Source organism: Scyliorhinus canicula, chromosome 9 (genome assembly GCF_902713615.1).
Source record: "Scyliorhinus canicula chromosome 9, sScyCan1.1, whole genome shotgun sequence".
Lineage (NCBI taxonomy): Eukaryota > Metazoa > Chordata > Chondrichthyes > Carcharhiniformes > Scyliorhinidae > Scyliorhinus > Scyliorhinus canicula.
In genome coordinates, this window is record NC_052154.1 from 108,737,109 (window position 1) to 108,759,147 (window position 22,039).

The 22,039-nt window shown below is 47.2% G+C and overlaps 1 protein-coding gene across 6 annotated transcripts in view; it reads right to left on the reverse strand.

The window, feature by feature from the left end:
• LOC119971600 (tumor protein p53-inducible protein 11-like) overlaps nucleotides 1–22,039 on the reverse strand; it is a 186,558-nt gene that overhangs the window by 70,902 nt on the left and 93,617 nt on the right. For 5 of the 6 annotated variants that reach the window (XM_038807384.1, XM_038807385.1, XM_038807382.1 and 2 more), the window contains exon 2: nucleotides 15,544–15,709. In XM_038807384.1, the coding sequence (XP_038663312.1) occupies nucleotides 15,544–15,672 (129 nt within the window). In that variant the 5' untranslated portion in view covers nucleotides 15,673–15,709. Of the gene's footprint in view, nucleotides 1–15,543; nucleotides 15,710–22,039 lie in introns of those variants that run through there. The other variant, XM_038807381.1, reaches the window with a different exon arrangement.

Below are 22,039 nucleotides of genomic sequence, written 5' to 3' on the forward strand. Positions count from 1 at the left end.
CGTGAAAAAAATGCTACTGGCCTGCCTGCCTGATTGAGGGTAGTGGCGAGGGCGATCTCTGGCGCGTCGCTCTCCACCTGGACGGACTCATCCACCGCGCGCATCGCTGCTTTGGCAATATCCGCCTTGATGCAGCTGAAGGCCTGGCGGGCCTCGGCCACAAGTGGGAAGGTGGTGGCCTTGATTAGTGGGCGGGCTTTGACCGCATAGTTGGGCACCCACTGGAAGTAATAGGAAAAGAACCCGAGGCACCTTTTCAGGGCCTTGGGGCAGTGGGGAAGGGGGAGTTGCAGGAGGGGGCGCATACGGTCAGGGTCGGGTCCTAGAACCCCGTTTTCCACGACTTAGCCGAGGATGGCTAGCCTGGTTGTCCGGCGGAAAACGCATTTCTCCTTGTTGCAAGTGAGGTTAAGGGTTTGGGTGGTCTGGAGAAATTTCTGGAGGTTGGCATTGTGGTCCTGCTGATCGTGGCCGCAGATGGTGACGTTGTCCAAGTACGGAAACGTGGCCCACAGCCCGTACTGGTCCACCACTCGGTCCATGGTTCTTTGAAGGACCGAGACCCCGTTTGTAACGCCGAAGGGGACCCGGAGGAAGTGGAAGAGGCGGCCGTCTGCCTCAAAGGCCGTGTAGTGGCGGTCCCCCAGGCGGATTGGGAGCTGGTGGTACGCAGACTTCAGATCCACTGTGGAGAACACCCGATAGTGCGCGATCTGGTTAACCATGTCTGCGATCCGGGGGGGGGGGGATTATGCATCAAGGTGCGTGTACCGGTTTATGGTTTGGCTGCAATCTACAACTATCCGGTTCTTTTCCCCGGTCCTGACGACCACCACCTGAACTCTCCAGGGGCTATTACTGGCCTCTATGATCCCCTCCCACAAAGAGTCGTTGGACCTTGGGCCTGATAAAAGTCCTGTCCTGAATGCTATGCTGCCTGCTTCTGGTGGCGACGGGTTTACAGTTGGCGGTGAGATTTGCGAAGAGCGCGGGAGGGTCGACCTTTAGTGTCGCGAGGCTACATACGGTGAGTGGGGGTAGAGGCCCACCGAATTTCAGAGTTAGGCTCTTGAAATTACACTGGAAATCCAGTCCCAACAGGAAAGGAGCGCAGAGGTCAGGGAGTACATATAGCTTAAAATCGGCGTACTCGGCGCCCTGTATTGCTAGGGTTGCGGTAGTGCACCCCCGGATTTGCACTGAGTGTGACCCAGAAGTGAGGGAGCTGGTTTGGTGTGCCGGGAAGATTGGGAGCGAGCAGCGTCTTACCATGTCTGGGTGAATAAAGCTGTCTATGCTCCTGGAGTCGTACAGGCAAGGTGTTTCGTGTCCATTTACCCAGACGGTCATCGTGGAGCTCCGGAGGTGTTTGGGTCGCGACTGGTCCACGGTGACCGCGCTGAGTTGTGGGTAGCCGGCGTGGTCGCAGGTGCTGGGGTGGTCCCAAGATGGCTGCCCCCGTCGTCATATGTGGTGGGCGGCGTTGCAGATGGCAGCCGAGATGGCGTTCCCTATTGGTCGCACGTGTCGGGCGGCGAGGAAGATGGCGTCCAAGATGGCGGCCCCCATGAGTCGCACGTGGCAGGCCGTGTGGGCGAGGATGGCCAAGATGGCGGCCCCCGTGAGTCGCATCTGTCGTGAGGCCTTGGAGATGGCTGCTCCCACGGACAGCACAAAGCCGTTGACATGTCCGGGGGCGGAGCCGGCAGGCAAGCTGCTACACTGCGGGATCTGCGGGCCTGTGAGTCTGAGGGTCGGGCCTGCGGTTTTGAGGGTTTGGACCTGGACAGGCAAACCTTAGCAAAATGTCAATTTTTCCACAGTCGCTGCAGTTCGCGTACCGGCTGCCTGGGGTGCTGGTGCTGGCCGCAGAAATAGCAGGGTAGCCGCCTATGTTGGGCGGGCAGCCGCGCGACAAAGGCCTGGGGTACTCTTTGGTCGGGGGTCCATGAGGGGGGTCACGTGATCTGACGGGAACGCGTTGAGGCTTTGGAACGCTACTTGTAGGGAGGAGGCTAGCTTTACCGTCTCTTCCAGGTCTGGGGCACCCTTCTCGAGTAGGCACTGTCTCACATAGTCGGACCTGACTCCAGCCACGTAGCCATCCCGGATGGCGAGGTCCATATGTTGAGTGGCCGTAATGGCCTGGTAGTTGCAACTTCGCCAAGGACATTGAGGTTGCGTAGGTACTCCTCCAGCGATTCCCCGGGGCGTTGGTGGGGTGTAGTAAGGAGATGCTGCGTGTACACCTCGTTCACTGGCCTTACATATAGGCGCTTCAGCATCTTGCGGGTGTCTGCGTGTGTGGAGGCTTCCTCGAGTTGTACAGAGATTTGATGGCTCACCCGAAGTGGAGAGGATCAGCTTCTGATCGTCAGAGACGGAAGGCGAGGAGGAGGCTGCGAGGTAGACCTCGAAACCGCGGAGCCAGTGCGAAAAAATCCCTTTCACCTCCACGGTTTGCGGGTCGAATTCCAGTCAGTCAGGTTTGAGGGCCGATTCCATTGTGGTGTTGTAGTCGATTAAATTGATGCGACCATCAATTCACACGAAACAAGGAGTAGAAGTAAACTGTGGCTTTAATCGACTAGAACAGTGCCTGCCTTCGATTGCTCTGCTACTGAGAGCCGCGTACAGGGCTACTGTTCTTTATAGCTCCCCTCAAGGGGCGGAGCCCACAAGGGCACCAACATGATACATTCCGTGTAGTACAGTACAATGGTCCATAGGTGGAGCCCTCATGGGCAACATCGTGATACAGTTACATACATGGTGAATGGTTAATGCAATACGTTCACCACATGGACCTAGGTCGGGTACTCTTTCAGAGGGTCGGTAGACTCAATGGGCTGAATGGCCTCCGCTGCACTGTAGAGATTGTATGTTTCTATGAGCCTGTACAGTTAATGGATACTCCCAAAGTGCAGTCTGTGCATCAAAGCAAGAGACTTGAATGCTGCTTTCCCTCAATTTACAAGGATGAGATTTGATTTGTTTCCAATAACCCTGGAGAGATACTGGAGATTAGAGTCTGGAAGCTAGCTGATTAAACAATGAACTCCAGCATTTTAAAATGGACCCTTTTCTAAAGATGCATAAATAAGTCAAATTTCTAATATTTGGTTCACAGATTGCCTGGAATAAAAGCAAAATACTGCAGTTGCTGCAGTCCTGAAGTAAAAACAGAACAATCTGGAACAACCCAGCAGGTCTGGCAGCATCTGTGGAGAACATATCTGAGTTAATAGTCATGGTTTAGTGGCCCCGTTGATTGCGGGCACAAATTCCGTAATGGCCGCTAATTCTTGCGAGCAGGAAAACACTGGATTAGTGCCAGTTTGAGATCTTCCCTGCCCCCTCACCACTGACGTAATCAGGTTCACGGCCAGAAAAGATGCCAACCAGATTTCCATACATTTTAATAAATGAACATCTACATACCGGCCATGACGCCGTAATGTCCACCTGTGCCTCATCCTCCCACCCAGTCGGCAAAACGTCACACATCCGGTGCAAACCACTACTAGGTTTCAAAAACAAAACAGTCGCGATGACTACGCCGGGGACACGGAGGTTAATATATCCCTCAGATGATGAGGGGCATGGCTGAGCAGCGCCCTAGCACTGCCCCTGGCAGTAGAGTGGCAGTGCCAAGTGCAAACCCTCCAGGGAGCCCCATAGGGTGGTTCTCTTTATGTGTGAGATCAGGAGGGGCCAAAGCTGGCTGGAGGGAGGGGGGGTTGTGTCTGCATTGATGTGTGTGGGGGGGTGGGGGGAGGGCGATGCCTGGGTATGGATGGAGCCTGTGAGGGGAGATGGGGTAGTGCCAGTGACGAAGAGGATGGGCCGCCCCACTGCCTATGAGGTGGGGGTGGGGGCGGGACACAATTCTTGTGAGTTCAGGTGAAGGATGCCAGGAGGGGAAAGCGGGGTCAGGTCATTCCAATATTTGCGGTGTCAGGGGGTGGGGTGTTCCCCTTCTGCAGGTGGAGATTGGAGGCGGTTTCCCTTGTCCACCGGGGGTCTCGGTCTTCGTGGGGAAGTCCCAAAGTCTGTGGGAAATATTACTTTGATACGTCAGAAGCGGCCGAGGGCTTTGTTAAGGAGCATAAACTGGGGGAGAACTGAGTTGAACAATGCTGGGGATCTAGTGTGCTGGCACTTTGTAAGGGTTAGGAATAAGGTTGAAGTTGGGGGAGGGAGTGGGGTTTTTCCGTTCCCTCCGGTTTGGAGGGGGTTCCATTCTTAAGTTTGTTGTTCACTGTTGGATTATAAAGGGGTGGCAGGGGATGGATGTTTCCATTAGGGCAGCACGGTGGCATGGTGGTTAGCATAAATGCTTCACAGCTCCAGGGTCCCAGGTTCGATTCCCGGCTGGGTCACTGTCTGTGCGGAGTCTGCACGTCCTCCCAGTGTGTGCGTGGGTTTCCTCCGGGTACTCCGGTTTCCTCCCACAGTCCAAAGATGTGCGGGTTAGGTGGATTGGCCATGCTAAATTGCCCGTAGTGTCCTAAAAAGTAAGGTTAAGGGGGGGGGGGGGAGGTTGTTGGGTTACGGGTATAGGGTCGATACGTGGGTTTGAGTAGGGTGATCATGGCTCGGCACAACATTGAGGGCCAAAGGGCCTGTTCTGTGCTGTACTGTTCTATGTTCTATGTTCTATCTCCATCTCTTGTTTCATGGGACTGTTTGTATTTATCCTTTGTTTATTTGCTTTCGGGGGAGTTGACCTGGAGTTCAGGCTGATTCTTTGTTTGTGTGGGGGAGGGGAAGGTCAGCAGGGAAACTTCTTCTCTGAGCAGAGGAATGGAGGGAGGGGGAGGGAAGGTCATTCGGGGGTTGGCGGAGTGGCGGGGCATTATGAGGGGACAGAGGGAGCATTGAGTATCGCTCTATGCCGAAAATCTGCTGTTGTATGTTTCGGACCCACTGGGGAGTATGGGAAGGATCATGGGCCTGCTGGGGCGGTTTGGGGAGTTCTCGAAGTATTAATTGAACATAGGGAAAAGCAAAGTGTTTCCGGTTAATGGGTTGGGACGGCGAGCCAATTTAGGAGGGATGCCATTTAAGGTGGCAAGGGATAGATTCACGTATTTGGGGATTCAGGTGGCGAGGCAATGGACGATGCTCCATAAGGAGAATTTAACGAAGCTGGTGGAAGAGGCCAGGGAGGACCCTAAGAGGTGGGGTACACTGCACTTAACGTTGGCGGGGAGGGTCCAAGTGGTAAAGATGAATATTCTCCGAGGTTCCTGTTTATTTTTCAGACACTTCCAATCTTTATACCAAAGGCCTTTTTTCGGACTTTGTACGGGCGGGATAGGTGCCAAGGGTGAGGAGGACCCTGCTACAGAGGCAGAGGCAGCGGTGGGGGGGTGGGGGATTGGCGTTGCCGAGGCAAATGCGGAAAAGGTGTGGCAATGGTGGGAAGGAGAGGGTGTAGAATGGGTTAGGATGGGGGGGAATCTTGCAAGGGGTCCAGCTTTAAGGGCTATGGCGACGGCAGCTTTGCCAGTGGCGCCGAATAGGTATTCAGGGAGCCCGGTGGTGCAGTCAATGGTGAAGATTTGGAACCAGTTGAAGAGGCATTTTAGGATGGAGGGGATGTCGGTGTTAACATTGCTGTGTGAGACGCACAAGATTGAACTGAGGGGGATGGATGGATAGCATGTATAGGTGGAGGGAAGTGGGCTGGTCAAGGTGAAGGCTTTGTACCTGGAGGAAAGGTTTGCCAGTCTGGAGGAGCTGAAGGAAAGAGTAGAGTTCCCGAGAGGTGAGGGACCTTGCGCGGAAGGTTTGGAATGAGTTCCCCAGGTTGCGGGATATACCCTGCTGGAGCGACTGCTGCTTCTGGATTTGGAAAGGGAGGGTAGAATTGGGAATACATACAGGTGGCTGGAACATTACAACGTCTGGGGAGATAGTGGTGTTATGGTTAAGTCCCTGGACTAGTAAAAACACGGGTTCAATTCTGCCATGGCAGCTGGTGGAATTTAAATTCAATAAAACCTGGAATTGAAAACTATTCTGAGGAAATGGTGACCTTGGTACTGTAATTGATAGTTGTAAAAACCCATCTGGTTCAATAATGCCCTTGAGGGAAGGAAATCTCCTGTCCATACCTGGTCTGACCTATTTGTAACTCCATACACACAGCAATGTGGTTGACTCCTAACTGCTCTCTGGAATGGCTGAGAAGCCACTCAGTTCAAGGGTAATTAGGGATGGTCAATAAATGCCTGATTTACCAGCAACACCCACATCATATGAAAGAATAAATAACAAAAAAGAAACCGTAACTATGCCTCAAAAATTAATTTGTTGATTGCAACGTTCTCGGATGTCTGGTGGCCAAGAAAAGAGCTCTATAAATATTTATTTTCATCTTTGTTGAGTGAATGAGAGGTGGTAGTGGAAATGGCTGATTAAAGTCTGCTTTCCGGTCGCAGACTGCTCTACAGGGTTTCTGCAGGAAACCTCACAGCTGATTCCTTTACAGGAAGTCTGCTGTCAATGAGGGGAAATTGCATCATCAGCACCTCCAACTTGAGGAAGGTGGCAGCTGGGATAGCTTCATTAAATTCGAAAGGAGCCCAGTTTCTGGAGAAAGCTTAACTCCCAGTTTTCCAGATGTCCTGTAAGAATTGTGTCCTCTTTAGTTAGGCAGGAAAGCTTTCAGATGAAACTGACGAATGTTATAAAAACAAAGGAAATATATTAAATGGAACAGCAGAATCTAGCTGGGGGTATGGAAGATAGCAGGAGGTTGGTTTGCTTTTAGACTTTGCATTTCTCACTCAATTGGAAGTACAAAAATCACTCAATGCCATGGCATGGACACATCAAACTATCAAAAAAGGCCAGTCTCATGAGGGCTGGAATATAAAGGATGGAAGCTCTGCTTCTGTTATGCAGAGTCTTGGCCATACGCTCTCTGAGCTACCACACCTCAGGCAGGATTTGGTGGCTTTGGAAGGGGATGCAAAACAGATTTACCAAAATTGGACTGGGACTGAAACGTTAAATTGAGAGGACAGTTTTTTTTTAGCAAGCCATTTATTCCCTTGAGTTTAGAAGATTAAGAGTTAGATAATAGAAGATAATAGAGATATTTTAAATGATTAAAAGATGCAACAGGGCAAAGAGAAAGAAACAATTTCCGGTGGTGGGAGAATACAGAATGAGGGGACAGAATAACAATTTATATTGCAACTTTACCATGACGGAATGAGTGTGGGTGCTTTACAGAAGCATTAGAAAGCAAAGGATGGTAACGAGCAGGCCAGATGACCAAAGGCTTGGTCAAAGGAGAGGATTTGAAGGAGGTAGCGAGGTATAATAAATCGTTTATTGTCACAAGTAGGCTGCAATGAAGTTACTGTGAAAAGCCCTAGTCGCCACATTCCGGCGCCTGTTCGGGGAGGCCAGTATGGGAATTGAACCCACGCTGCCCACTGTGCTAAACCAGCCCCTTTAGAGAGTGTAGAGAGATAGTGAGGTAAAGAGATAGCGTGATGTAAGAAGAGTGTTCCAGAGCTCGGTGACTTGGTAACTGATGACACGGTCACCAATGGTGGAGCGATTAAAATTGGGGAAATACAAAAGACCAGAATGAAAGGAGCGCAGTTATCTCAAAGGGTTACCAGGCTGGAGGAGATTAGATATTGAGGGGCCAGGGCATGGAAGGATGTGATAATAAGCTTGAGAATTCAAATCCAAGATATTCTTTGACCAGAAGCCAATGCAAGTCAGAGAGTACAGGTACAATAAGGGAACGGATCTTTACGCAACTTAAGGCATAGGCATTAGGGTTTGGATGATCTCTGGTTTATAAAATAGGAAATAATAGTAATAATAGGAAATAAAGAAATGGCAGACAAACTGAGTAGTTACTTTGCATCAGTCTTCACAGTGGAAGACACCAGTGGGTTGCCAGAGCTCCAGGAGAACCAGGGGGCAGAGATGAGTGCTGTGACCATTACTAAGGAGAAGGATCAGGGAAAACTGAAAGGTCTGAAGGTGGGTAAATCACCTGGACCAGATGGAATACACCCCAGGGTCCTAAAGAGATAGCTGAGGAAATTGTGCAGGCATTAGTGATGATCTTTGAGGAATTACTGGCGGCAGGAAGGGTCCCAGAAGACTGGAAAGTGGATAATGTAATAACCCTGTTTAAGAAGGGAGGGAGGCAGAAGACGGGAAATTATAGACCCGTTAGTCTGACTTCGGTCATTGGTAAGATTTTAGAGTCTGTTATTAAAGATGAGATCGCGAAGCACTAGGAAGTGCATGGTAAAATAGGACTGAGTCAGCATGGCTTTGAGAAAGGGAGGTCGTGTGTGACAAATCTGTTACGAGTTCTTTGAGGAGGTAACAAGGAAATTAGACAAGGAAGAACCAGTGGACGTGATTTATTTAGATTTACAGAAGGCCTTTGACAAGGTGCAGCATAGGAGACTGTTAAATAAGTTAAAAGCCCATGGGGTTAAGGGTAAGATCCTGGCATGCAAAGAGGTTTGGCTGACTGGCAGAAGGCAGAGAGTGGGGATAAAGGGGTCTTTTTCAGGATGGCAGCCGGTGACTAGTGGTGTGCCTCAGTGATCTGTGCCTGGACCACAACTTTTCACAATATACATAAATGATCTGGAAGAAGGAACTGAAGGTACTGTTGCTAAGTTTGCAGATGGTACAAAGATCAGCAGAAGGACAGGTAGTATTGAGGAAGCAAGGGGGCTACAGAAGGACTTGGACAGGCCAGGAGAGTGGGCAAAGTGGCAAATGAAATACAATGTGGAAAAGTGTGAGGTAATGCACTTTGGAAGGAGGAATTGGCATAGACTATTTTCTAAATGGGGAAATGCTTAGGAAATCAGAAGCACAAACGGGCTTGGGAGCCCTGTTCATGATTCTCTTAAGGTTAATGTGCAGGCTCAGTCGGTAGTTAAAAAGGCAAATGTAATGTTAGCATTCATGTCAAGAGGGCTCGAATACAAGACCAGGGATGCACTACTGAGGCTGTATAAGGCTCTGGTCAGACCCCATTTGGAGTATTGTGAGCAGTTTTGGCCCCGTATCTAAGGAAAGATGTGCTGCCCTTGGAAAGGTCCAGAGGAGGTTCACAAGAATGATAGAACATAGAACATGCAGTACAGAAGGAGGCCATTCGGCCCTTCGAGTCTGCACCGACCCACTTAAGCCCTCACTTCCACCCTATCCCCGTAACCCAATAACCTCTCCTAACCTTTATTGGTCACTAAGGGCAATTTATCATGGTCAATCCACTAACCTGCACATCTTTGGACTGTGGGAGGAAACCGGAGCACCCGGAGGAAACCCACGCACACACGGGGAGAACGTGCAGACTCCGCACAGACAGTGACCCAGCGGGGAATCGAACCTGGAACCCTGGCGCTGTGAAGCCACAGTGCTATCCACTTGTGCTACCATGCCACCATGATCCCTGGAATGAAGAGCTTGTCGTATGAGGAAAAGTTGAGGACTCTGGGTTTGTACTCGTTGGAGTTTAGAAGAATGAGGGGGGATCTTATTGAAACTTACAGGGTACTGCCTGGCCTGGAGAGAGTGGACGTGGAGAGGATGTTTCCACTTGTAGGAAAAACTAGAACCAGAGGCCACAATCTCAGAATAAAGGGACAATCCTTTAAAACTAAGATGAGGAGGAATTTCTTCAGCCAGAGGGGGTGAATCTTTGGAACTCTTTGCCGCAGAAGGTTGTGGAGGCCAAATCATTGAGTGTCTTTAAGACAGAGTTAGATAGGTTCTTGATTAATAAGGGGATCAGGGGTTATGGGGAGACGGTAGGAGAATGTGGATGAGAAAATATCAGCCATGATTGAATGGCGGAGCAGATTCGATGGGCCAAGTGGCCTAATTCTGCTCCTATGTCTTATGGTTTATGGAAAATAGAATGTGGCAGAGAGGCCAAGTGTGCATCGAATAGCCGAGTCGACAGAAAATGAATAAATGAATGAGGATTCAGCAGCTGATGAGTAGAGACAGGAGCAAAGTCAGTCAATGTTACGGAGGTGGAACAAACTCTATTAACAATGACACAAATATGAGGTCAGATGCTAATTTCAGGATCAAATGTAACACCAAGGTTGTGAACAGACTGGTTTAATTGCAGACTGTTGTTAGGCAGAAGGATGGAGTCAGTACCAAGAAATGGAGTTTGGAGTGGGACTGAAAACAATGGCTTTAGTCCCAATATTTAATTGGAGTACATTTCTACTCATCCAGTACTGGGTGTCGGATAAACAGTCTGATAATTTAGCAACGGCAGAGGAGTGGAGAGGGGTGGTGCTGAGGTAGAGCTGGGTGGGATTTGTCAGTGTACGTGTGAAAATCCACACCGTGCTTTCGGATGATGCCTCTGAGCAGCACATAGACAGGAAATGGAGAGGGTCAAGGATCAATTCTTGGGAGACACCAGAGTTAACAGTGTGAGAGCAGGAAAAGAAGCTGCTCGTGATTCTCTGGTTAGGCTTATGTGGTTAAAAGTGGAACCGGCAGACAGAGTCCCACTCAGCTCGATAACAGTGAAGAGGCTTTGGAGAATGATGGTGTGAGTAATCACGTCAGAGACTACTGACAGGCTAAGAACAAGAAGGGCACATTTACCTTTATCAAAGTCACATAAGTCACAAATTACATCTTACAATTTGAGTTAGATTGGATACCGGGACAATAGGAGCATTTGAGAATGAGACTGATAGGTTATCAAATAACAGGATCAAGGAAATTGTTGCTAAGGTGAGTAAATGGGGTTGTGGTCCCTTTCAGCCGCAATCTAATTGATACTAATTAGATCAACCTGACCTGCTGCCTGTAAATGCAACCAACGTAACAATTTGCATCTGACCTTGACTTAGGAGTACTTCAATGAGTCTTCAGGAAGTAAGAAAGCCTGATAACAATCAATGTTTAAACAATGAGAAGCCCATGTGGGGGCATATGAAAGCCACAGGGTGGGATTCACCATTCCCCGGCGCCGATTCTGTAATCGCCGATCGGGTGGAGAATCCCTTTTAACGCCGAAATCGGGGGCGGTGCCTGTTTGACAGAGGTTTTGTTTGCTCCACCCTCTCCAAAATGACATCACGCTGTTGGGATGACCTTAGCGCATCACCTGAAGTCCCTCCAAGATGCTCTGCCCCCGATGGGCGGAGTTCCTGACCGCGCGGGAGACGTGTGGTCTCAGTGGTCGGGAACCCGGTGTGGTGGCTGCGGTCTATGTCCAGCGCCGCCACAGTCAGGCGGGAGCCATGCTGCTGGCCGGGGGGGGGGGGGGGGGGGGGGGGGGGCTTCCGCGAGGGCTGGGAGGACTGATGGGGGGTGGCCAGGGAGAACTATCTGGTAGGTCGGGTACACGCACAGCCGGCGCCATGTGTATGTGCGGCCACAGACCTGGCCATTCTCCAGGCATTTTTATCATGGAAGCCGGGAGTTTTACACGGCGCGGCTGCTAGTCCTCACCGATTGCAGGATCGGTGAGGGGGCGGCGCATATGTTTCTGATGTAAAACGCCACAGATCCTCCACACTTAGGCTCAAAACCAGTGAATCAAGCCCACAATATCCAATTCATAACAAAAGTGGCGGCGTGGGCCAGTAGTGTTCCCACCGTTGCAACACTGGGGTATTCACTCATAGTATCGGATGTTGGCCAGAACAGGCATAACCAAAGAACTCCTTCTCAACATTTAGACATCTCTGAATATGTCTCAGCTGCAGAATGGTGTACAATTCTACACACCACACTTTAGAAAGGATGACAAGCCCTGGTCAGGGTAAGATGTTTAACTGAATAGTAATGTTTCAGGAATTACACTCCCTTGTTGTCATTTTTACTGTTACTGCCCCAGTCTACAGGAGAATAATTGAAGTCTCCCAGAATCACTACTTGCACCTTGCATAACTGTTCTTTTGTTGTTCCATAATATAACCACATAAAACTCGCAAGACCTTTCTATTACCTTTCTATTACCGCCATATCCCCATTCATTTATCCGTCCCCAAGCTTTCCTAAACAAATTGTCACCAGGAACAGAAATAGGATTCTCCGGTCCCCCAACCGTGCGTTTCTTCCCACCTCGTGTCAATGGAATTTCCCATTGAAGCCATCCCACATCGCTGGGAAACCCACGGGAAAAAAGAATCCCAATGGCAGAAGAATTCCGGCATAAGTGTCCAATTTACACTCATCCCTGGAGCATCTCGACAACAAGGACTCCTACGTCAGACTCCTATTTATTGACTACAGCTCTGCCTTCAACACCATAATCACAGCCAAGCTCATAGCAAAACTCCAAAACCTTGGAATTGGCTCCTCACTCTGAAACTGGATCCTTGTCTTCCTGACCTGCAGACCGCAATCAGTAAGAATAAACAACAACACCTCCACAATTGTCCTCAATACCGGGGCCCCACAAGGCTGCGCACTTAGCTCCCTACTATACTCCCTATACATGTATGACTGTGGCAATATTTGGATACAACTCCATCTACAAGTTTGCCGATGACATGGCCGTAGTGGGTCGGATCTCGAACAACGATGAGTCAGAGTACAGGAGGGAGATGGCGGTGTGGTGTAATGACACCAATTTTTCCCTCAACGTCAGCAAAGCTGGTCATTGACTTCAGGAAGTAAAGTATTGTCGACACCCTTGTCAGCATCAATGGTGTTGAGGTAGAGCTGGTTGACAGCTTCAAATTCTTAGGAGGACGCGACGACCACGAAAGGACAACAGTGCCTATCCTTCCTCAGGAAACTAAGGAAATTCGGCATGTCCACATTGAAATTTATCAATTTTTACAGATACACCATAGAAAGTAGTCTATCTGGTTGTATCACAGCCTGGAATGGCAACAGCTCGGCCCAAGACCGTAAGAAACAAGAGAATCGTGAACACAGCCCAGTCCATCACGCGGTCCCTCCTCCCATCCATTGACTCTGCCTTGGGAAAGTCAAAGATCCTTCCCACCAGGGTTATTCTCTCTTCCAACCTCTTTCATCGGCCAGGAGATACAAAAGTCTGAGAACATACACTAACAGATTAAAAAACAGCTTCCTATCTGTTGCAGGAAGGGTTGTGGTTTAGCTCAGTGGGCAGATCGCTGGTTTGTGATGCAGAACAAGGGCAGCAGCACGGGTTCAATTCCTGTACCAGCTTACCCAAACAGGCACCGGAATGTGGCGACTAGGGGCTTTTCACAATAACTTGTGACAATAAAAAGTTATTATAATAATTATAATGTTACCAGACTCCTGAATGACCCTCTTATGGGCTGAACTGATCTCTCCACATATTTTCTCTACTGAGTAGTACTACACTATGTATGGAACGATCTGTCTGGACTGTAGCAGAACAATACTTTTCACTGTACCTCGGTACACGTGACAATAAATCAAATCCAATCCTCCCTGATCTCTGTTATTGCCACCATATCAGAGTCCCATATGGCTACTTATACCTGCAGTTCACCAACTTCACATGCACTCCAAACAAAAGTACTCACATTTTCTAAACTGAGTCTGGGGACACGATAGGGCGCGAGTACTAAATAGTCAGGATTGAAAACATAGGTTGTGCCATTAGTGTGGCAAAGCTTTTAAGCAACTTATATTTTAAAAGTTGCATTTACGTCCCGCAAAAAAACTAATGTGTATATAATAATCACGATACTGCATTCTAAGCACATTCAGATATCCTTCATAAATAATGACAGTAACATTGTTCAAGAACATTCACACCTGCTATCTATATAACCTAATCCGTGTTGGCTTAACCTTGTAGGACAAAATGGTGGACAGAACCTGAACTAACAGGTGCTGGAAGAGCTGTGTGATGTTTTGTGATACCTTCATATTATTTTATAGACGTCCTGGAACTGCTATAAATGAAAAATACTGACTGGCACATTGAACATAATATGGGTGCTTCTTTTTTTTATTCTCAGTTGGCCGTAAATATGAAACAATCTTCTTGACACTGGTCGTTAAAGCAGCAAATTACACTTTGGTGGCCGCACCATTTTCACTTTACACCAAATCTTGTGTGTTCTCCAAATCATTCAGTTAGTGTTGTCGCTTTGACAACCGCAGTCGTGATGTACCGTCCATTATAGTTAATGGTAATGATAAACACTCCAGATATTTCTCTCTGATACACTGATTATTGTTATTCAGACATTTAGCAGAAAATTCTATCCAAGGCAACTGACATTGTATACTGGGTTCCACCTCATTTATCATAAAATCAGATTGTTATGGCGCAGAAGGGAGCCATAATGTCTGCACCAGCTCTCTGAATGAGCATTTCACAACGTGCCATTCCCCCACCTTCTCCCCATAACCCTGCACATTCTTCCTTTTCAGATAACTAGCTATTCCTTTTTTGAATGTCTCATTTAAACCTGCCTCTCCCACAGTCAGAGGCAGTGCATTCACATCTAAACTACTCGCTGTGTAAAAAAAAAAGGTTTCTCCCCACATCACTTTTGGCAATTACCTTAAAATTATGCTCTCTCATTCTCGATCCTACCACCAATGGGAATAGTTTCTATCTGTATTTATTTATCAGAAATATTCCAACATTTCAAAAGCTAGGGCATTTGAGGATGAGTTTCCTGTACTGTGGTCTTTTCTGGCGATTTCCTGAAGACCAATACCTTTTCCAGGGATGTTCTTTGAAAATGGGGCTATGTGGTCACCTCAATTCCAAACCTATACTGGTTCCCTCCCCTTCCTTTGTCAACTTGCTACTTTCACCTTTCTTCCTCTCCCCAAAGCTGACTCCTTGCTAACATACAGTTCCACTAGCGCTGATCACCTCCGGTACTGAACCCAAGCATCCTTCACTAATCTTACAATGAACAGTGCTGGGCTCTTTGACTATAGAGGCATCACAGCCGAGTCTACTCCCGTTGTCACCCAACAGCGAGTGCTAGACAGATATCACAAGATGGAACCTGCAGTTTCTCATTGGACTATGGAGCAAGTTCCAGTACATCAGCTATTAATAAATAAAAGTTAGCAAAACCACGAATAAGGTGAGATTTTCACCAGGGATGGAGGAGAGTCTACAGTGTTGTATTCTTCAGACAAGCAACTGCAAAGAGTTCCCACATCTGAACCTGCAATGAAGGAAAGTCCAAGAGGATATAATTGACATTTACAGATTATGAAATGTTCATTGTAGTAAAGAGCTCCAATACCAACAGACAAAAGTTATAATGTGGAAATGAGTCTTGGCGAGGAACTTCCTCCAATAAGTCAATGAGTTATCAAGCAAGATAACAAGGAAAACCAGTGAAGCCAACCATGGAAAGACACCCGAGATATGAGATGTGGTTCTCTGAAATAAAACCATCTTAAATTGCCTGTTACTGTACTAATTGTTCTCGTCTTATTGCGAAGCAGTGTAAATGGGGAAATAAGTTGAAATTCTCATGCTGAGACCACTCCCCCAACTCTGGCCTAATTCCAGGTACACGTCCTGAAAACGGGTGTAAAAGTCCTCACCTTTGATCTATGAATCTCTCCATCATCATCCTTTCCACCTACGCCGAGGATTTTCCTGGTTTTCAGCCGGCTAACCAGGTCACTTTGACTGTGTTTCTTTATCAGAGGAGGTTGCTGTTTGGCAGCCATGTTCCCAGCTAGAGCCAGACCTGATCATACACTGAAACTGAGAAAAGGAAGAAGTCAGCAGATGGATTCACACAAACTTGTCAGAGGTACATTATGAATCCTGAAATAACCGTGTACCAGGCCAACCAATCAAACACCTGCTTAGATATTAGGCATGGTTCAGTTGGTAGCACACTCGCTTTTGAGTTCAAGTCACACTCCAGGGTCTGAGTACAAAAATCAAGGTGCGATTCACCCAAAAAGGTGCCATTTTGGGCGAATTTGGCGGCATGTTTCCCACTGGCTTTTTGGATGAGATCCACACCGGTATTCACCCATACATTTTTGGGGCTTGGGGAGATTCTCCCTGGTCTAGCCCACACTTAAGGCGGGATTTAATGGGAAAAAGCAAAGCCCCGTTTTAGCCGCATTTAGCGGGGTATTTCTTGGCACTGCAGTGCCTAGAACGACCCTGTTATCAAAGGAGAATCTGTTCTTTTTGGGTCTCGGTGAGGAACGACCTGCCAAGGCTGCACTTAACTTCCTTTCCTCAGCTCATCAGTGCAAGAAGAGATTGGGGCACAATTTTTAAATGCCTCCCCAATCTACCTGATTTCTGGACCCCCCACATCAGCCTGCCAGCCTGGAAGCCTGACAGTGCTTCTGCCAGCCTGGCAGTGCCAGCGTTGCACTGCCAGGGTGCTTGGTTGGCACTCCCGGAGTGCCTGAGTGGCAGTGGCAGTTTCAGGGTGCCATCCTGTCCAGAGTCTGACCATTCGGAGGCTTCCGATGACCTGGGAGATCCCCACCCCCCAGGTGTCATTACGCCTGGTCGACGTTTGTGTGGACCAATGCTAAAGAGCTCCATGATGATTTACCTGGCATGGGTGTTCAATCCCAGGCCTTGGGAGAATCTGACTCCGACATATTTAAGTGAGCCTAACTGCTCATTTAAATATGCAAATCTGTATCAGTGAGGACGAGATCCAAGTCATGACATCTCGCAATCTCGTGAGGTCTCCCCAGCATTGCAAATCTTGCGAGAGGTCTCTCGCGAGACTTAAGGCCTAATCGCTTCTAGAGATGAGCGCGATGGACTGTTCAATCAGGCCCTTAGAAAAGTTTTCAGAAATATTTTCAGCAGTGGGGAACTAGACCCCGCTGGCCAGACCGGCTCCTCAGAGAGCTCGGTGTCGTTTTTAAGGGTGCCCGATCTCTAATTGAGCTTAAGGGTCCCCCACACCCGTCTCATGGACAATAACACCCCCAGCAGACATGGCCATTAATCCCTGCATCACCATCCCCCCAACTGGGTCACCCTGCTATTGGGAGGCTGAGGGCCCCTGAACTTTAGAACCCCTCCCCTTTCAGTTCGCCCCCTCTGAAGACACGCCTTTTACAACCACCCCCCACCCCCAGGCTTGGCCCTCCTCAGGCCCTGACCCTCAGAAGTGTCAACCTGGCAATCTGGTACCCTAGCACTGCCAGATTGACACCTGGGCAGTGCCTGACACCAAAGTAGTGCCAGTCTGGTACTGCCAGGGGGCCAGGGGCATGCCAGGATACTTCCCTGCCATGTCCCTGACCACCTGGAGAGCTCCAGAGATCTCCGTGAGCCCCAGAGTGGCCATCACATCTGGTCTCCACTTGTGGAAACCAGAACGTACCGGTGCCCAGATGAGGCCTCGCCATTGTAGTCAGTGGCTTCCGGGAGCCGGGAGAATGCGGCCTCAAATAGGCTGCGCATATATAAATGAGCTGAATGGCCCATTTAAATATAATTATATGGGCCATGCCCAGCGAGGACGTGATCCAGATCGCACTGGGCATCGCGCATTGAGGGACTTGCGCACTGTTTTACGCCCGGCACAAAGCCCAATTTGGACTTCTCCCGCGATGCATCTGGCATAATAAGATTGTGCCAGGCGCAACACGGTGGGAAAAATCACGCCACAAAGCTAACATCCTAGTCCCATGCTGAGGGAGTGTTGCACTGTCAGGAGTGCCATTTCCGGATGAGACATTGAACCAAGGCCATATTTCCTTGCTCGCGTGTATGCAATGGATCCACTGGTGCATCCCACGGGAAGAGCAGAGGAGTTATCCCTGGTGTCCTGGCTAATAGTTACTCCTCAATCAACATCACAACACAGTAAGAAGTCTTACAACCCCAGGTTAAAGTCCAACATGTTTGTTTCAAACACTAGCTTTCGGAGCACTGCTCCTTCCTCAGGTGAATTTGGAGCAATGCTCCGAAAGCTAGTGTTTGAAACAAACATGTTGGACTTTAATCTGGTGTTGTAAGACTTCTTACTGTGCTCACCCCAGTCCAACGCCGGCATCTCCACATCATGAACATCACAACAAACTGATTATCTGCTCAGTCACTATCACATTGCTGCTTGTGGAAGTTTGCTGCTGGGCACATTTTGGCTGTTGTGTTTCCTTCATTACAATAGTGACTAGAATTCAGGAATGCATTTCATTGTCTGCAAAATACTTTGAGACATCCAGTGATCTTGAAAAGTACTTTATAAATGCAAGTCTTTCCTCTTCTTCCATTAGATAACCAAACCATTATCACATTACTATTTGCAGGGAGATGGTGCAATACTGGTACTGCCGCTAGACGAGTAATCTGGAGAGCCAGGCAAATACTCGAGGGGACATGGATTCAAATCCCACCATGGCTGCTGGTGGAATTGGAATTCAGTTAATAAATCTAGAATTGTAAGCTAGTCCCGATAATGACCATGAAACCATATTTTTTTTTGTCATAAAAACTTATCTGGTTCACTAATGTCCTTCAGGGAAGGAAATCTGCTGTCCTTACTTGGTCTGGCCTACAAGGGACTCCAGGCTGACAGCAATGTGGCTGACTCTTAAACACTCTCAGAAATGGCCTCGCCAGCCACTCGGTTCAAGGGCAATTAGGTTTGGGCAACAAATGTTGACCCATGAATCCCATGAAAGAGTAAAGTTTGCTGTGCACAAATTGACTGATTCATTTCCGACATTACTACACTTCAAAAACACTTCCTTGGTTGGAGTTTGCTTTCTCTTTTCAATGATGACTATTTTGAGCAACATGTAGTACACTGTACTTTATAACAACAACAATCCATTAAATTACCATTGGGCTGAGGAAGCAGATAATAATTATCATTTGAATACAGCAGTGGTGAGGAAATTCCCTTTATTATTATGCATGTTCTTAATTTAGGACATTTTGTTTTAAAAATACACACTTCACAGAAGAACTTCAAGAGGTGATTAATAATATGTATAGTGCTGTATTGATTATTCAAATCAAAGGTGTGGAGTACAGCATATTACTACCAAGGTGATGTAGAATGAGCGGGTTATTGGGCATTGGGAGGAGGCTTTCAAGTGGTAATTGTTTCTTCAAGAGAGCCAGCAAGGACTCACTGGACAGAACAACCTCATTTGGTGGTATGCCATTCTATGATTCTATAACAAAGAATAAGCAATACATGAATCAGACATTTGGATCGAAGTGGAAGCAAAAATCCTGGGATATGGGAGCTTTCTGAATGAATGTATGAAGATGGGCTGAATGGCCACATCAGTAACTATCTTGGGGAGTATGATATGCCACCAGTGGGTTTCTCTTCACAGGCAACAGGACATATCTCATTGCATATCTTTACAGCAAGGATGCCTGGAAACTAACTATTTTATTCACTCCACTGAAATTTGACCAAATGTCATATAGGAGGGGAGATGTTAGTGTTTTCAATCATGAAATTGTTAGTAGTCACAAGGCAGTGTGAGGAACAGGCAACCCACTCCATTTACAAGGAACACAGCATCACAAAAATCAAAATACTGAAGATTCCCCCAGTTGTCCCAGTGTTTTGTTTTTTTGTCATTTTCTCTCTTGAATATCAGATCCTCACAGTAAGAAGTCTTACAACACCAGGTTAAAGTCCAACAGGTTTGATTCAAACACGAGCTTTCGGAGGGCAGCTCCTTCCTCAGGTGAGGAATTCCTCACAGAGGAATAGCTTCACAGGTGTATGACCCAAATGTTTGAAATGTGAAAAAGCATCCAATCAGGCAATATTTCCTCTGGTGAGGGAATCCAGAACAAGAGGGCATAATCTAAAAACTCGAGGTGAGCCAGGTCCGTGGGAATAATGTGGAACTCACTCTTTGGTTGCTCGGACGATCGAAGCATTCATATTGGTTGGGTAAGGGCATCAAATGATCTGGAGCAAAGGTGGGGAAATGGATTTGAAGTGCAGATTAGCATGAGATAATTGGATGGCAGAGCTTGAAGGGCTGAATGACCTCTTATGATTTTATCCTCTGACACCTCAAGGAGACCATACTTTATATGTGATAATTGACCAGGTTCACTGCAGCCCATTCACTGACTGACTGAGTAATCATAGTGCAGCCTCATCCTGCCCTGGCCTTCCCTCCAGTCCCCTCCAGGAGAAGCTGTAATCCAAAATAGAAGGGCTGATGGGATATTCTTCCCTTCTATGGGCCAGAGCCCTGTGCTGGATTGCAACATGTCAGATTATCTGTTTCAGGCCAGTTAACGCTGCACAGAACAGGGATTAAACCAGGATACTGCAAGCCTGTGAGTTTCTATGACATTAAAAGCTGGCTCTGTTACCCATTCAGCCTCTCGAGGAGTCTGTCAAATTGGTCCACGAAACTAACAGAAGCCACTTGAAAACAATGCAAAATATGGAATGCATGTTATTGTGAAAAGTGACAAAGCCATAATTTGTCCACAGCCCAAATTGAGTCCATTTGTTTCAACACTGACACACTACAAACCATCATTCTTGAAACTTTTGACTGTAGTAAGAGATTATTTTTTAAAAATACGGCCTTCACTGTCTTCACATTCAGCGACCAAACAAAGAAATGGTCCCTTGTTATGCTGTTTTAAGGCCAGGACTAATCACATGCTAATTCCAGAAGCCATTCCATACTGACTGCTGTGATATATAAAAATCTGTCGGTAGCATGGGATTCGGGACTGTGGACATATTAATATCAGAATGGATTGAGATGTTCCTCAATTTTTATTGATAACTTTCTGTCCGTTTCAACTTCATTGAAGATTTTATTTGAAGACTTCTACTCATTCAAAAGCCTGGCCTTTCACTGGATTTTTTTTGAGAACTGTGACTGTGGGTATACGGCAGTTTGACCATGTAATTTCTTTCATTTTCCCAGCTACTTCAACAGCATTTCAGCTAGTTAAATATTTCTTCTATTTATCAGTAATTGAAATGTATCGTGAAAACTTTTCAAATGCTTTATTCTAAAAAAAAATTAATTGGGAGTTGATTTTCATATAGTTGAAAAGGAGAAACATTAAAAACTGATTAAATACCTACTAGAGCTTTACATGAATATAAATTCTAAACTGCATGCGCTTTTGGAAAGTAGATTAAATTGAAAGATTTAGTCCTCATAAATTTGAATAAATAAATGAAGTTGAATGTTGATGCCTCACTTAACTGTAATTACCCATATTTTGCTGTAGTTATTAAATGTGAACATTGTAAATACTGACACCAGTGTAACATGAGGAAAGAAACCCACTTGTACATACTTCCAAGATCTATAAAACTTCCATTATGGACTGGGGAGAAAGGCCAACCTGAGCTACTTTATGTTCTTTCCATCTGTCTGGAAGCAGAAGTGTTTTGGTTTTTGTAATTGGCTGTTCAGGGTTTTCCCCAGCCTTTGCTTTGCGAGGTCAATTCTAAAAGTGACTTGCAGCGAACTCTCTGTCGAGTTCAGTCTGAAGTACTGATTGGTCATACCTTCTAACCCAGCATGTGGCACATCTACACAGATATGCACACCCACACACACACTCACACACACACACAAAACAGGAAAGGTGAGTTTTTTTTACAATTATGAATAATTTAAAAGAAAAAGAACCAGAAATATGGATATCAGTTCACATGATTGCCACAGTCCAGAAAGTGGCAGAATCCAGTGAGAGTTCCTTCATGGAGGAGCTACAGTCCAGGCGGGCTCAGCTCGCCGAAGCAGGAGTTGCAGAATTCTTTTAAAGTCGATGGTGACGCAGCGAGATGAGGTTGGTATACAGAAACGTGGCCTGATCAGCAGGCAATGACAGGAAACTTGCAGAGAGTCAGGTTTTGAGGAGGCATAGACTTGGAAAAAGTTGTTGGACAGTCAGGAGTCCTGCTGTGGCTAAACAGCAGTCTAATTGTGAGTCTAGAAATGTAATATTAAAGTGCTCCAAAGGCCGGAGCTGAGGACATGTGAAATTGTCCATTAATATGCCAGTTCCAGGCTGACAAGCAATTTCTATGCCTTAAAGATCCATACAACTTATTTCATCTCAGGAGATCACTTGTGG